Raw genomic sequence first — 16,368 nt, forward strand, 5'->3', positions numbered from 1 at the left:
GGGATAATTAAAGGAATATTGGAGAGGCCTTCGCTCTGCAGTGGGTATAGTCCGGCTAATGATGAGGTGGTGGTGCAAAAACTGATGGATCAAAAGGTTCACGCAGGCTAGGTAAAAGCTGATGTCTTCTTTCAGGTGATGTGTGTGTGGCGGGCATTGGCAGCCAGTGGTTGTCGGCCGCCACCTTCCGCCCGGCGATGACGCTGCCTGGGCCAGCCAAGGTGGCAGCCTCCAGGCAGGACGACCACTTTGCAGCCTTGGGAGGCACCAGCATTGCCCTGGTGGACCCCGCTGGCCAAGTGCAGGCGGTGCAGTTGCCCACCAAGGTAACTTTTCTTCTTTATCTTTGCTGATGGGCTTGGCCCTGTAATTTCTGGCATATAATCTACAGTATAGAGTTGAGAAATGTCAATACTTTTCATTTACATTGTTGCGTTGCCAGCCATTTCCAATGTATTTTCATCAAAGAGAGGTAAAACTGACCGTTACAGCATGAAATTCATACACCTCAGTACTTATGTGCAGTTTTGCTGTTCATAGACATTCAAGGAATTATTATAATTCACTAATTGCAGTCATGTTTCTCTTAAGCCTGCAAAAGTTTTTTTTTTTTTTTTCCATTTTTGCAATGCAGGGACTATAATTGAGTGATGAAATACTAAGAATCCATGGCTTTCTTTCCCCAGGTTTTGTGCATTGCAGGGCTGAAATTGCTTCTTTCGTCCTGGTTGTGCATGTGAAGGGAATTGGGGAGACAGGTGGTAACGGGAAGAAAATGCTGAATGATTGAAAGGAGGTATTTCAGATGGAGGGGCACATGCAAGAATTTCGATGCTTTGCTTCGATGGATGGATTAAGGGCGTTAAAATGCTTTCCAGCATCCAGGGCAGGCGCATAAGTGTCTCCGTTTTTAAGTAATGGCAGGTTTACTTGACTGCATTTACCGAGCATTTATATGGAAATAACCTGCACTGCAATGTAATCTCCTTAATTCGATCCTCATTAATTCTGAGTGCAGATCCAGGCAACACTTTCTAGTCTATGGCGTCGCACACTCGTTAATTTGGAGATGGGCGGGCTCACACGAATTAATTCGAACGAGGGCTCGCATCAAGGTATATGACCACACAGCCAGTGATTGCTGAATAGTCCTGCCCAAACTTGAATTGCATGGAGCAGTGGTGCTCGCATATGTTGTGTGTATTGTGGCAGGCATGACAGCAATCAGAAGTTGTGCATTTCTGCATTGTAGGCAAGTTGTATAGCTTCGGTTTTGCTTTCCTTACCCTTCCCGTGGTTGCGATCATGCACGTTGATCGACCAGTCATGTTGTTTCAGACGCTGCTTGTCACATCACTGTTCTTCTATTTTATTTTAGGGTGGCACCACACTGTTCTAAAGCCTATGTGCATGTCTCTCGTGTGCGCCACCAGAATGCTTCTAGTGCACTGGGATGAAGCATCCTCAGCATTGTTACTGCGTTGCGCTGCGAAAAGGATGGCCTTTGAGATTTCTTCAACTTTCACAACAGTGTGTGCAAAAAAGTAAAGCACTTGACGACACCAGGGATAAATGTTGGACCACAAATACAGCGATGATAAATGAGACAGACACGTGCGCTTTCTAGCAATCACATGGTTTGTTGCGAAAAGATTAGAGTAGGGGTCAAGTGGCAGGGGTTCGCAGGGGTCAAGTGGATGCAGCTAGCACAGAACCGGGTTAAGTGGAGAAATATGGGAGAGGCCTTTGCCCTGCAGTGGGTATAATCAGGCTGATGATGATGATGAAAGTGGCAGGGCAAGCCGAAGCACAGAAAAACATTTGCGATGCAATTATAATCTTTACATAAATAGATCGTCATTGATTAAGATATGCAAACTCTTGTGGGAATGATGCCACCGATGGTCAGCTGACACACGTTCCCAAATTCGTGAATGTGAAAAGCCTCTGATATCAGGTGTGAGGTCTGATCTTTGTACGGTGGAATGTTGAGCTAGTTGGTCTGCACACGTGAAGAAAAACAGCTGAACAGACAATGACGCACAAAAGAGAGAGAAAAGAAAAAAAATTGCAAATGTCTTTTGCTCACCCTGCCGCTTTATTTTGCTTGCATCTTTTTGCAATAAACCATTTGGTTGCTGATCACCGCATTTGTTTGCCCCTTCTTTCTGTCTCGTCTATCACCACTGTTTTCATTGCCCCTTTCCAACATGAACAAACCAGGCCGACTCAGATGTCTTCTTGGGAACAAACGTCATTCTAACTCAAATGCAAACAACCATCACGTAGGGGTTGACAAGACAAAATTACTGTGATGCAAATGTTTTTCGTCAGTTTTTTTGGGTCCCTTGAAGGTGGAATCAACTACAGTTTACTGTATCTTTACGTGGCCGCGTCACTTTGAAGAGAATGTGTTGCACAAAATTTAAAGCATTTCATGTGTATAGATGAATTCAGAGTTTCTAAACGAGCATAACTAGACTGTGAGACTCATGAGAGCATAAATGGATCAAACATGAGCGCAGGCTGCCATCTTATTTTCTGCGGGCAAACAGGCGAGTCCAAGTGACATGCCCACTCATCTGCCAGGCAGGAGAGTTCTTTTTTTTTTTCCAGAAGGTGTATTGGTGCTGACGCGTTTATTTCTTCCTAGTGCAGTGTGCATTCAACACTGGATCACATGTGAGCATTGCCGCTTTTAATTAAGCACAACCCAAGCAACATTCAGAAAACAGCCCACAACCACATAGTCTGCAATGCCTAACAAGGTGACCTGGCCTACTTGGAAGAACATTACATCGACGCTCTTTCAGTCTTTCATTGACTCACCCATACATTGAAGTCTTGGCATGGCTTCATAGGAATGAGCGTCCAAAACCAACATTCACTATTTGGGGTGCCATAATGGTTCCTGGTAATTTTAACCACCCCGGGTTTTTTAACATGCACTGACATCACACGGTGCAAGGGCATTTCACTTCCAACAAAACTAGGCTGCTGTGGCCGGGGATTGATCGCACATCCTTGGGCTCAGCATTTGAGTAACCTAACCACTGACAAGCCACGCAGAGGCATGCAGTGAAGAGATTTGTGCGTGACAGAGGGAAGGAATGGGTGACCGATCCTCCACCTTGTTCCAATTGGAGTTTGTCCATTGTTGCGCAAACACGTGTCCCAATGCAAAGAGGCGCCTTGCAAGCTCAAACAAGCTGCGTAACCCCGTGGATGTTGCCTGCTCCCTTGCATGTAGTTGCAGCATAAATGGTAGAGCTAACACTAGCCACGAGTAGAAACCATGCTTCATGAAGAAAATCATTGCTGGGAAAAAAAGAAGGCGTAAAAGCCACATATCTTAAAGAGAGGCCAGAAGTTTCCTTTCTGTCATTTTTTTTGTTCATTTGAAGATTCCGCTTTCTGACAGAACTGTGTTACTGTTCTTGGTGGCTACAGTTAGCGGGGTCTGTGTTCACTTAATTGTGGATTATGTAAATGTTTCTTGCATTTGGCATATGGTGACTTTAGCCACCTGTGTGCCATAAAGCCCTGCACAACAACAACATAAATATTTTGCCATTTCTCCTTTCACTTGCCAGTTAGAGCCAAGGGTAGAAACAAACATATAAAATAGTGAGAGGGAAAAGACATGAAACCTGAGAAGTTATGAAAAAAGAATTATCCTCTGCTGAACTTACACATATCTCTATATAGTTAACTTGAAATGGAATAAAATTCTGTGAGGATCAGTTTAAATTCATTCAAGTTGCTTCAGCAAAAATGCACATTTGTCATGCAGACTTGGGTAATTTATCACAGCGGTGAGCTGAATGACCCATGTGCATAGACTGCAGTAATGCACGAGCCCTATATCTTATAGGAGCATGAACTCTGCAAAATTGCAGCGAGCCTGGTAAATTCCAGAGTTGTGCACCGCGCCCTACAAGCAACTTGCTCAAACAAAAACCACCCCGGTGCAAATCCACTGAGCTCACTCTGGGAGGAATCACTGGCACACAGGAACACACCATGGCTGCAGGCCAGCTGGTAACGCATAACAGGCCCAAGACACTGCAAAAAAAAATGAAGGGCATTGGAAGGAAATGTTCCAAAGCAGTAGTTGCTAGTAGTAGTTGCCCATGCGAACGGTCAACTGCCAGTTGCTAGTAGTTTGAGCTCGTCTTGTCGTTGCCTCTGTTTTTTGTTTTTTTCTTTTTGCGCATAGCCATGACGGCTTTACATGATCCTAGCCATTTAGTCCGACAACAACTCTTGTTGAAAGCTTTAGAAATTATGAAAAGGGAAAAAGCAGCTGCAGAGGATGAGATAAGTGCAAATTTCTTGCAAGGTCAGGGGAGATATCGTCCTAGAAAAACTGGCCACCCTGTATACGCAATGCCTGGTGTCATCGATAGTACCGGAACCATGAAAGAATGCAAACATTATCTTAATTCATACGAAAAAGGGGATGCTAAGGACTTGAAAAATTACAGACCAATCAGCATACTATCTGTTAGCATTTTGATAGTTGAATTCTTTCATGGATAGGGGATACTGAACTGGTGCTTATGCAATGGTCATTCTCTTTTTTATGCTGTAGGTTTCAAAAATTTCCCTGAAGTGGAAAAAAAAAAACGAGTGCCGCATTAAGCGCATAAACAGGTTTGTTCCCTGCAATACAGGGGTGGTGTATCAAATACCCCTCACATGTTGGAATTGTTACTTAGGGCAAAGTGAACGTTGCTTGAAGGTTAGACTTCAGGAGCACCGCGCAGTCGTGGAATCATTGGCGGGGACCGGTGAACTGGCAAAACATTGTTGTCATTGCAGTAACTGCATGCCCATGTTCCGTGACATAATTGTCCTGAAAAAATTGCCGACCCAGCTTAGCAGGGAAATTTTTGAAGCCTATAGCATAAAAAAAGAAAATGACCGTTACATAAGCACCACTTCAGTATCCCTATCCAAAAAAATTCTAGATGGCACATTGGAGCACTAAAGTGCAATGATGCAAAAGCCATCATAGCGCGGTCGATCGTAGCTCTCCACTACGGCACCTCTATCTCCCTCTCTTCTTTTACAGGGTAGGTGGTACATGTGTCCGCGGAGAATTGTGACAGATACTGCGCCTTTTCTATCCTGTAAATCAATTTCAAACGCCGCTGATGTCTGCTGTACTAATGCCTCCTAGACATTTGGGTCTGCTTCTGTTTGCTGTGTGGTATAGCGTTTGAGGAAGCGGAAAATGAAAGGCACTGCACGGACGCCTAGATCGGACGCCCGGCTGGGTCAGCTTCCTATATGCATGAATCGCTTGGTAATGTCATGACCTGTCATGACAATACAACGCACGCCCCTTGTCGAGCACAACCAGCATTTCATTAAACGCATCAAAGTTCACCGGCGTTCTATAATTCATTTACAGGAAAGGAAAGGCTTAGTATCTGTCACTCGTGAAATCCCGCTATCATCCTCACGGTAGACAAGGGGAATTATGAAGAGCATTACACGATCTGGTGCATGGCGCAGTTGGTAAAGCGCTGGGCTGGGGATCCACGAGATGGAGGTTCGATTCCCAGTGGAGACAAGGTTTATTAATTTTTAGTGCGTAGCACTACTAGCCGCAATCACGGATTTCGCCGATGTCTGTCCGAAGCCGCTCACTCTCTTCGTGAACTAGACGTGGAAAAAGAGAAGGTGACAACGCGCGCGTCACGCGGCTCAGCGTTGAGGAGGCGGAGCGGCCGCATAGCTGCAGCCGAAGCCGCTCTCTCTCTCCATCTGTCTCGGAGGAAGGGAAAGTGGCGACGCCCACATCACGCGACTTAACACTGAGAGGGCGGAGTGGCCGCATAGATGCAACCAGTGAGAGAGTAAGACAGTGAGAGAGGGGCGTGTCAGTTACAGACGTGGCTGCTGTCTCTGTGCACGTCTCCCAAGTGTGTGTTACTCCGGAGTGAGCAGTCATGTGTTGCTCGCGTGTCTTCAACTTCGGCATCTCTCCCCTCGCATCAGTGACTCCTCAGCCTTCACGGATTGAAGATGTCTTGCAGAATTGTCGGTGTGTTTACAGTATCGGAGTGCTCAAATTCTCATCACTAACTTCATGAGTAAAAGAGTAGACATATACTATTACTCACGGGATGATGCACTAACGAGTTGAAATCGCCCTGATAGCCACAGTTGGTCCTTGCAGGTGTCTGACGTGGTGCTGCTTCCAGCTGTGCACAGCCGACGGTGGCCACCTGTGGTGTCGGCAGCTGAAGATGCCGTGCGCCTACATGCGGGCGAGCAGTTCCAGGCGGATGGCCTCCCCCTGCACCATCTGATTGGTGCGACTGTCACTTGCCTGGATGCCTGTGAGATGGTTGTTGCCCTGGGGCTCACAGACCGGTCGGCTGTCAACGTCTTCCAGGTACGTAGCTGGAGCGGCCAGTTCACTTGGTTTAGGTGAGGCTGTTCATTATAGGGAGAGAAGGGGCTCACATGTACTTGTACGCAGCAGTTTCTGAGTTTCTGTTGTCTCTGCTCTCCACGGTTATGCTTCATTGTGTTATTTCTGGCAGTCACGATGTTGTTTTCCGCTGCCTCTTAGCAGATGATCAGTTTGTATAAAGGCATTGGTATTGGTTGTGGAAAGAGACCCACTCCACTTGAGCAGGTTTTGCACCATGCTGCTTTCAGTGTTTTGTTTTGCCCTTCCAGCATTATTTTATGACTCTAGCGTGAATTTGCCTGTTCTGCTTTGGATAAAACTTATCAGCGGGCCCTGTAGTGATGGACAGGAGGTTATAACACTACAACTACCTGTAGGTTTTGTGTAGTGGTAACACCTCGTCGAAATGGGGTTCTCATCACCAGTAACGACACTTGAAAACATTGGAAAGAAATTCTGTGCAGTTTTCGCCACATATAGTATGTACAAATAGCTAGCATTGTGTGCATGCTTTAGATGCTTTTATCTTGGATAACTAACCGCTGTTAGTTCTTGCTTTAAACTCTTTCCACGTCTGCTCTTTCTCCTCCTAGTGCTAAGAATGCGAACCTAGTTCTGCACTTGCTGTGCAGAAACTTTTGCCTTTAGTTTCTGCAACCACTACTTGTATTTTATTCATAATGGATCATTAAATGTATTTATGATGGTTATAACTACAATGATATTACGCATAACCTATTGCTTTCTTTAATGCAAATATGATGTACTTGTTGCATAGGAAACCAATTGCATGGCTGCTTCAGTATTTCTTTTAATAACATGTAGGCTCACGTTGCCCATCGCGTATCACTGCCAACACTTAAAAAACATGAAAAGATCCACAAAATAGGAAGAGAAACGTGTGTCCTATTTTCCGTCTCACATTTGTGAACCCGAGTTACAAAAAAAGATGAGGACCTATCTATAACAGATACAAAGCGTTCATTCAGCTGTCACACAAATAAAATATATGCTTACGATTGGCATGTACGCAGATCATGTGAAGAATTGTCGTTTGCAATGCTGTTGTTAGCCTAAATGGATTCATGATCACTCTAGTCGCTGTTTGGGAAATGTGGAATGCCTCCCCCCCACCTCCTGCGATTTTGGCTTTGAATTCTTGAGTCCTTTTCTGACATATTCGGAACAAGGAGCAAGGCAGAGTGCCAACCTTAACAATTGAGGAGTTCAGTATCAGGCCACCTGTGGTTGTATTCAGACCAGACTTTCTCTTATATTGCTTCTGCCCAGTTCAAAGTATATGCTTCGTGCCAGGATCGTAAATATATATATTTACAGTCGAACCCGGTTATATTGAACCCGGATATATCGAATTTTGGTTATGCCGAACTCACGAAATATCCCCTTGAAAATCCCATGTAAAAGTATAGGAAAGCCACGTCATATATCGAACTCAATTTCACCGGTTGTTCGATATATCGAACTCCGCACCGCGCACTGGAAAGTGTGCCTTTCCTAAAGACGATCGCATCACCCTTGACCGTTTGCCGTGTGATGTTTTCAAGCCACGCGCGGAAGGAATGAGAGGGGACAGCTCGGCGACGGCTCGGCGACGGCTGGTCTGGGCAGCGGCGCACCCATTCCCCAAAGGCGCGCGCATCTGCAGTTGTCGTTTCCCGCGCGCCAACACATGAAGTTTGCAAGCCATGTGCTTGGGTGTGCCCATTCTTTTGCCAAGCTATCTCCTTCAGCACGCGCTACGCATGCGCCAAGCCAGCTCAACCCGTTTTCAGACAGACGTCGGACGCTTTCTCTAGTGTGTGTTGCAAACCCTCTGCGTGGGGCGGCACGCCTGCGGATGTTAAAAAGTGGCAGCTCTGTTTTTTTTTTTCTTCTTCTTTTTTTTTTTTTTTTGTGAGAGTCATTCTTTCTTATAGTTGTGCTGTACGCCGGCGTAGCCGTAAGATATGGTGACTGCGGATGTTAGGAAGCGGCAGGTTTTTTTTTTTTTTTTTTTTGCGGGGTTGTTTATTTTATTTATTTTTTTTAATCGTTTATTCTTGCATGTATGAATCAGCAAAAGCACGCGGTCAGCTGCTGCGATCATGACGCCCGCCCCAAGCGTGGCTTCACTGCGTCCCTCTCCCCGCTCGAGCCACCGCGGCAGCTCAAAACAAGGTTTCTGTGTCGCCGCGGCGGCAGAAATCGCAAGCATTTTCGCTTTCATGTCGATGGCGCGCGTCAGTCCGTTTCGGTCGTTTCATCCACAGCTCATTGGCAGCATGCCAAGATGCTGCACCACGATAACTTCAGGGCGTGTTTATCTTTTGATAGCTCCTGCGGCGGCGGGGAGCGAACTTGGCAGGCTGCCTGTGATGGCTTGATTGCGCAAGCCTGGTTCGATTTATCACGCCGCGCTTGGGGGGCGGGCGTAGTCCACTGCCATAAAATATTGGAAAGCGTGATACAGTAGCTGCAAATGCTGTTTGAAGTGAAAAATGCTAAAAGCTGGTGTCATGATCACAGCTGACCGCGTGCTTTCGTTAATTCATACATGCAAGAATAAACGACTCCCGCAAAAAAGAAAGAAAGCCGCTTCGTAACGCCATATCTTACGCTATGCCGCTCGTACAGCACAACGATAAAAATAAACGACTCTCGGAAAAAAAAAAAAAAGATGGATCTGCCGCTTGTTAACTTTCGCAGGCGCCATAGCCACGTCAACCACTGCGCGCAGAGGGTTCGCAACACTTGCTGGGGAAAGCGTCTGACGTTCTGTCTGAAAACGGGCTGAGCTGGCTTGGCGCATGCGTAGTGCGTGCTACTGCGAACGAAGGACGGGAAAGAGAAAGGAGAGAGATAGCTCGGCAAAAAAATGGGCACACCCTTGCGCTTTGCTCTGTCGTGTTTTTCCCCACTCGTTCCCACCGGTTCTCTCTGGTTCATTCACGCACATGGCTTGCAAACGTCACGTGCTGGCGCACGGGAAACGATAACCGCAGATGCGCGCGCCTTTGGGGAATGGGCGCGGCGCTGCCCTAGCCGAACTGTCCCCTCTCATTACTTCCGCGCGCAGCTTGAAAACGTCACGCGGCAAACGGCCGAGGGTGATGCGATCGTCTTTGGGAAAGGCACACTTTCCAGTGCGTGGTGCGGAGTTTGATATATCGAACGACCGGTGAAATTGAGTTCAATATATGACGCGGCTTTCCTATATACTTTTACATGAGATTTTCAAGGGGATATTCTGTGAGTTCGATATAACCGAAATTCGATATATCCGGGTTCGACTGTGCAAAAAAAAAAAGAATTTCCTTTGCTTTCTTTTGTGCCAGTGACTGCAGGCTCCCTTTGTGTGCACATGAAGGGAACCAACAGGCATTGACACCAAGGAAAGCATAAGCGATTTGTCTTGTGTGCTATTGTCTCCCTTCGAATGTTATTATGTTTGTAACTATGTAAATATTTGCCTTTTATTCCCTAAAAATATGTTGTACGTATCCCTGCTGCATTTTGAACATACAGTCGAGCCCACTTATTACAGTCCCACTTAAGACGAACGCTCGCTTATCACGAACAAGTCCGGTGCGACCGTCAAAATATACATTAGGGCTATGGCGCTCTGTCTTGGCTATAACAAACATCTGTGAGACTAGCCGATCGGTTACAGCGAACGCCTTGGTGCCGCGGACCACTTTCCACATGCTGAGATCTGTCGATCCTGTGCTCTGCAAGCCCCTGCAATCGGCATTCCCGATTCCCCCGCGGCATCTCGCCCGAGGCATGAGGGGCGGCGCAGACGCAGCAATCGGCTTCCCAGTTTATCTCTCGCGGCATCTCACCGGAGGAACGAGGAGCGTCCCAAATGCAGCAAGCGACTTACCGAGTTATCTGTTACACGGACAGGGTTAACTGCGGTTAGTGTAACCGCGGTTACACGAAACCGTGGTTCGCCCACATTACACGGCGAACCAAACCGTGGTTACACACCTAACCGCGGTAATCGCAAGCCCAGCTTGGCGACCTCGGTTTCCGTCGTTAAGCGGGAATCGCATGCGAGCGAAAAAGTGAGGGATGTGACAAGGCGGCGCGACAAAAGTGATCATGGTTTGCTCCGTCGCCTACTGGGGAAGATGCATGCACGCGACAGCGCGAACCGAGCGAAACGGCGACGATGCTCTGTGTAGGTTGCGCGGCTGGCATAGTGGCTTGGTCAAGGAGGTTATATATATAACCTCCTTGGGCTTAGTACATTGCAAAACTACTGCCAAATGCAACAACAGCATAACGATTGCAAGAATTAAAGTTATTTTGTGACAACATGGCAAAGTAAAATGTATTTACAGCAAACTGCATTGAATGTGTGTTAACTTGCACTGTACGAGTAGTCACGTGACCCCTTGTTTCTTTTGTTTCGGTTGCGATTAGACATTCTTTGAATCCTGGGCTATTCACCATTGTTCGTACAAAGCGAAAAATTTATGCGGTAATCAGTTCAGTTCAGTCGTTCAGTCATGTCCAACTCTTCGTGACCCTATGGACCATGTCACGCCACGCTTTCCGGTCTCTCACTATCTTCCTAACATCACATAACTTCATCTGCAGTGCCTCGAGGATGCCATCTAACCATTGCGTTCGTTGCCTACCCCTTCTCCGGCGACCCTCAACCTTTCCCAACATCAAATCTTTCTCCAGCGACTCCTCTCTTCTCATCAGATGACCAAAGTAGCTGAGCTTTAACTTGAGAATTTTACCCTCCAATGAGCAGTCAGGGTTTATGGTCGACAATATCGACTGATTTGATCTTCTGGCAGTCCAAGGAACTCTCAAAAGTCTTCGCCAGCACCACAATTCAAACGCGTCAATTCTTCGGCGGTCAGCCTTTTTCACAGTCCAACTCTCGCATCCATACATCACAACTGGAAAGACCATAGCACAAATTATACGGATCTTGGTTGGCAGACGAATGTCTCTGCTCTTTACTAGGCGGTCAAGGCTAACCATTGCTCTCTTTCCCAGAAGCAGGCGTCTCCTAATTTCATGGCTGCAGTCTCCTTCCGAGGTAATCTTGGAGCCCAAGAAGAGAAAATTTGTCACAGTTTCCACTTGTCCATTGATGCTCCAGGACTTGATAGGGCAAGACGCCATGATCTTTGTCTTTTTAATGTTCAGTTTAAGCCCAAACTTCTCACTCTCTTCTTGTACGCGCATCAGAAGTCTCTTGAGTTCCACTTCACTTTCTGCCATTAAAGTGGTATCATCCGCATATCTAAGGTAAGGTAAAAATGGGTACAAGCATCCCCCGGCCTGGCGCCCGGCTCTCACAGGAGTGTGCGCAGCCTCTTCCAAGCGCACACCCCTGCGGTAATGCACAATCACAATGCAACACTGCGAAATAAAGAAAGCATGCGAAATGAGCAGCAGTGACGTTCGTTTACTTCTGGGTGAACGAGCGAAATTTTCTATTTCGGCAGATCCGAGCAATGAGCCAAGCGACGCATACATTTCTGTTCGCGCAAAGGCTTCGCGCGACGCGTGCCGCTGTCGCGTTCGCGTGAGTTTTCGCGTACATGTAACTCAGCCTTTAACCAAGGTTATGGCTGTGTCTGTTGACGGAGGCTGCTTGTCGGCGCCCGACTGCACGAATCGTACGAGCGGGTCTGCTTCAACAATGTACTCATTTGCCTACTATGTATATCACGTTTAAAGACCGACGTATAGAATAGCCGTTGCCTACTGTGTCACCCGACGTCTTCGGTTACGGCCGACAGCGCAGCGACTGCGTACTGAAGCTCCGTCCTGTCTCTGTAGAATCATTTGCGAGGCTTGTCGCTGAGCGGAACATAAAAAAAAAATATATGCGCGGCCTTAGCTTCATCCTGTAAGTACACAAGTTCGCAACGCTTGCAACACTGGATGCTGCGAGCAGGCCGAGCTTCGTTACACTTACCGCGGCGATGGAGCACGCTAGTGCTGCTAACGACGGCGCCCCTAGTCGTTGTTTGGCCTAAATAGTTTCGCTTCGATGCCGTCGCTGTCGGCGCTTTGGAACTGATTGACGCTTTTGTAAACGGTCTGCTCATGAAGCTACCTTATTGTGAATCCTATTCTGCCATATTAAAAGAATGATATGATTAACTATGGCGAAGCATTAATTGCAGAGCTCTAGTACAAGCAGAGCGGTTCAGCCCAATGTACCGGCGGCAGCTGGCTTGAGCAGAAACTTGCTTGTGTCGTGATTATTGCTCTTACCAGCAATTTGTCGCTGGTCAGCGATTCTCAAGAGGGATTCATTCTTGATATATACTGCTCAGTATTTCAGACAACAAATTTTAACTCGCTTTATTTCTGACAGTCGACGCTAGCGATACGCCCTGTCATTCACGTACGGTTTGTGGGAGGAGGGGCCACCGTGGTGATGTTTACGGCGGTCGAGGAGGTGCTGCCATCATGCGGTGCTTGACCGCGCTGTTGACGCCTCGTCGGACGACACTCCGATTTGTAAATGCAGATGTTTACGGCGGTCGAGGAGGTGCTGCCATCATGCGGTGCTTGACCGCGCTGTTGACGCCTCGTCGGACGACACTCCGATTTGTAAATGCAGCTTCGTTCCGCTGATCACCGCGTCGCTTCGGTTGCAGTGCTCAATTGGAAATGGCCACCTTAACCAAGAACAGCTGCGTGCTGTGAAGAGCAGCGAACCGTGATTGGCGGTTTACCATGGTTAAGTTCGGTAACCTCGGTTAAGCGTACCCATGGTTAAGTCAGCTGTGTAACTAGAGGCACGGAGGAGTGGCGACATGGCAAGGAAAGCGGCAAAACGAAAAAAAGGAAAGAAAAAAAAAACTAGCCGAGCCCAGCACACACTAGCCACGTGAACATGCAGGTTGAAGAAAAGGACCGAGAGTAACATTTCATTCGCCACGGAACCCTATTCGACACCGTCAACGTCAGAGCAACGGTCAAGTTTGCTACCAATCGACAACATAGCATGCAATCATGTGCTGTTGAACCCGCCTTCCCTTCCCCTTCACTCCTTTCCTCTATACCCATGTCTCACATGGCTAACAGTGGCGCAGTGCGCAGTTGTTTAAATACAGTCATTTAAAGCGGCCTACCGGCGCCGTGTTGTGCAGCTGATGCTGATTGCAGTTGATCGTCCCGCTACCAATGTGCCTCTCCAGATGTCGCTGTACTCGGCGATGGAAATGATCAAAGCAGTATGGATGGAAGTCACTCCCGACTCCATCCGGAATTGCTATTGCAAGGCCGGCTTCGCTGACGCAACTGAAGCGGGCATTGAAGACAATCAACAAAGCCAGCCTGATGACAACTTATGGGGACTCATTGTTGACGCTGCCTTTTCCGGTCATGATATTGATTGGCAAGATTTTGTTGCTGCGGATGACGCTGCTGAAGTCGCAGTCTTTTTGCGATGAGATGGTCATCCAGGAAGTGCGGGCATCTAGCGACGCCGAAGTATCATCGGGCAACGAAGACAGTGAGCCATCGGAGCCAGCACCTGTAAGCGAGAGCACGGCAGTGAACCATATTGCGGCACTTAAAAATTTTGCATATTTAAAGCCTTGTAGGTCGAACACATCGCCGCTTTGATCAAGCTTGAAACCGCCGTCATCGGATGTGCACTTAAAAGGCAGACAGCGATCACCGACTTTTTTCTGAATAAAATTTCTTTTTCATTGATGTCGATCTTTTGTGAGAGGCCCACATATCACGAACTTCTGGATACAACGAACGAATTCCGCCTGACGCTCAGGTTCGTTATAAGCGTCTTCTTTATTTGGGATATTTCTATATACTTGTATTTTTTTCTCTCTTTGTCATTGCTGTGTATTTTGTGCTTTTATGTATCCCCACTTCCCTCTGTAATGCCCTCGGGCCCTGATGGTAAAATAAGTAAATAAATAATTATTCATGAAAAAAGTGCTTTATGTTTCCGCCCACAGTGGAACAGTAGAGTAGAGTCTGAATGGACTCTACTCTACTGTTCTAGAAATGTTTGTAGCAGTATGAAGGCTGCAGCCGATGTGAGGTGTCGTCATCTCATTGTCAGCGTCCTGGTTACATCCACTCTCCGTGGTCCCCAAGTATGCTGCATACTGGCCTACAGCAGCTGCGGAGTCTGTCTGCATGTGTTTTCTTCTTCCTTCCTGACTCTTTGCTATGTCTTCCCTTATTATGGCAGTTCTGATCAATTTACTCTGGAAACAGCGTAGTGCGCCCATTCTCATAGAGCTATAGGAATCTGCCGTGTGACTCCAAGAGTTTGCTGCTATGCTTACTATGTGTCTTTTGTCTATCCGAGCTCCAGTATTATTACCTTATGCTTGCTGTTGTGTTCACACAGCTTTTTCTTCCATATTCAGGGTGAAGTTGCATAGTGTATGGAACACAAGAATGAAAGATTAGGTGCATAACGGATGATGACTACTGGCAACTTTGTAAAGTTTTGTTTCGGAACACGCACTGCTGAACCATGCACGCCTTGCATTTGCCATCGGAACAGTGGAAAAAGAAATGCACAAAGACAACACATGTGAAACAGTCGGAAGTCAAGTCGTGGAAAATTGAAAAACTGGTGACATGAAAAATAAGAAAGACAGAAAAAGAAGAAGAAAAAGAAAAAGTCAGTGGCAAAGTTCTACTGGTGGGCACCAGAAATTTGGACCACCTGGGGTTCTTTAACGTGCACTGATAATATCTACAGGCATTTCACTTTTAGTCTCCTTCGAAAACTATCCATCGCGGTTGGTATTCGATCCCGCATCCTTGGGCACAGTAGTTGAGTGCCCTAACCACTGTGCTAACCCGGCGGGTCAGTGTAAAAGTAGTCATAAACTGGTTGGGTTAAATTGTAGGTAACAGAATTCATGAGATGTTACAGAGGACACCAGTGCCCAAATAATTACTGAAGCAAGAGTGTACAAGTTATTCCATTTTGAAGCTCCAAAATAAAAGGATGAGCAGAAGCTGCTCCCCCTTCTGTCAAACTAATTGCTTACATTTCGCTTTTCAGACCCAAACTTGAGTACGCTCACGCTATATTCGGTCCTTGCCGAACTAATCTGATCAATTTACTGAAATCTACTCAAAATTGAGCTTCACGTTTCGTTCTTTCAGATTACTCCTATCGCACCAGTGTTACCGTACTAAAATCCAAACTTGAACTTCACAATCTAGCTTTGCGCCGGAAACTAGCTCGCCTTTCTCTTTATCATAAGTTTTACCGCAGCTTGCCACCTGACAATGTGTTCATCCGTCCAGCCCATTGGTCATCTCGTCATCTCCACTCCAATGCCGTCTACCCCCAGTGCGCCCATACAACAACATTCCAAAAGTCATTTTTTCTTCCCACTGCCCTGGATTGGAACGACCTTCCCGACCACATCGCCTCACTAACAGACATTCATCATTTCAAGACTGCCACCGAAAGACATTTTTTATTGTAACCGCCGTATTCCAAGTCCGCCCCTCATGTAATACCCTTTAAATGGGGCCTTGCCAAGGTGGCCCACAGCCAAGCATTTTGATGGCTTCATCATTTTGCAAACAGGGCAGAAGTGACTAGTAACAACAAAGGCAACTCCCTGAGGTTTCCCTTGTAACCCCTTTTGGCATTGGTAGGATTGGAGAGTGACCGCCGGTTCCCCCTTTCCCCTCACCTGTTCTCATTTTCTCCTCATTTTTGGCTATAGTGTGTGGCTTTTTGGTTCTCTCCTTACTGTGGTACATGCTGTTTGAACGGCAGGGCACATGCACTACTGATTAGAGCAGAATGCGGTCACTTCCAGTGCTTGCTTCTGTTGTTCATTTTAACACTTTGTTTGTACCGAAAGCTACACGCGCTAAATTTTCAAGTCGTCTGCGTCGCACCACGACACCGTGGAAGACGAAGAAACTCGGTCACCCGCACCTAA

General features: G+C 46.9%; 1 protein-coding gene across 1 annotated transcript in view; it reads left to right on the forward strand.

Annotated features, from left to right (window-relative positions):
• The window catches only part of LOC146187385 (F-box/WD repeat-containing protein 8-like), an 86,724-nt gene that overhangs the window by 41,370 nt on the left and 28,986 nt on the right, over positions 1-16,368 (forward strand). Inside the window, exons 6-7 of the mRNA XM_084607665.1 lie at positions 136-326; positions 6,191-6,409. Of these exons, the coding sequence (XP_084463791.1) occupies positions 136-326; positions 6,191-6,409 (410 nt within the window). The remainder of the gene's footprint in view (positions 1-135; positions 327-6,190; positions 6,410-16,368) is intronic.

This window comes from Amblyomma maculatum, chromosome 6 (genome assembly GCF_055883805.1).
Source record: "Amblyomma maculatum isolate TAMU_Amacu chromosome 6, ASM5588380v1, whole genome shotgun sequence".
Taxonomy (NCBI): Eukaryota; Metazoa; Arthropoda; class Arachnida; order Ixodida; family Ixodidae; genus Amblyomma; species Amblyomma maculatum.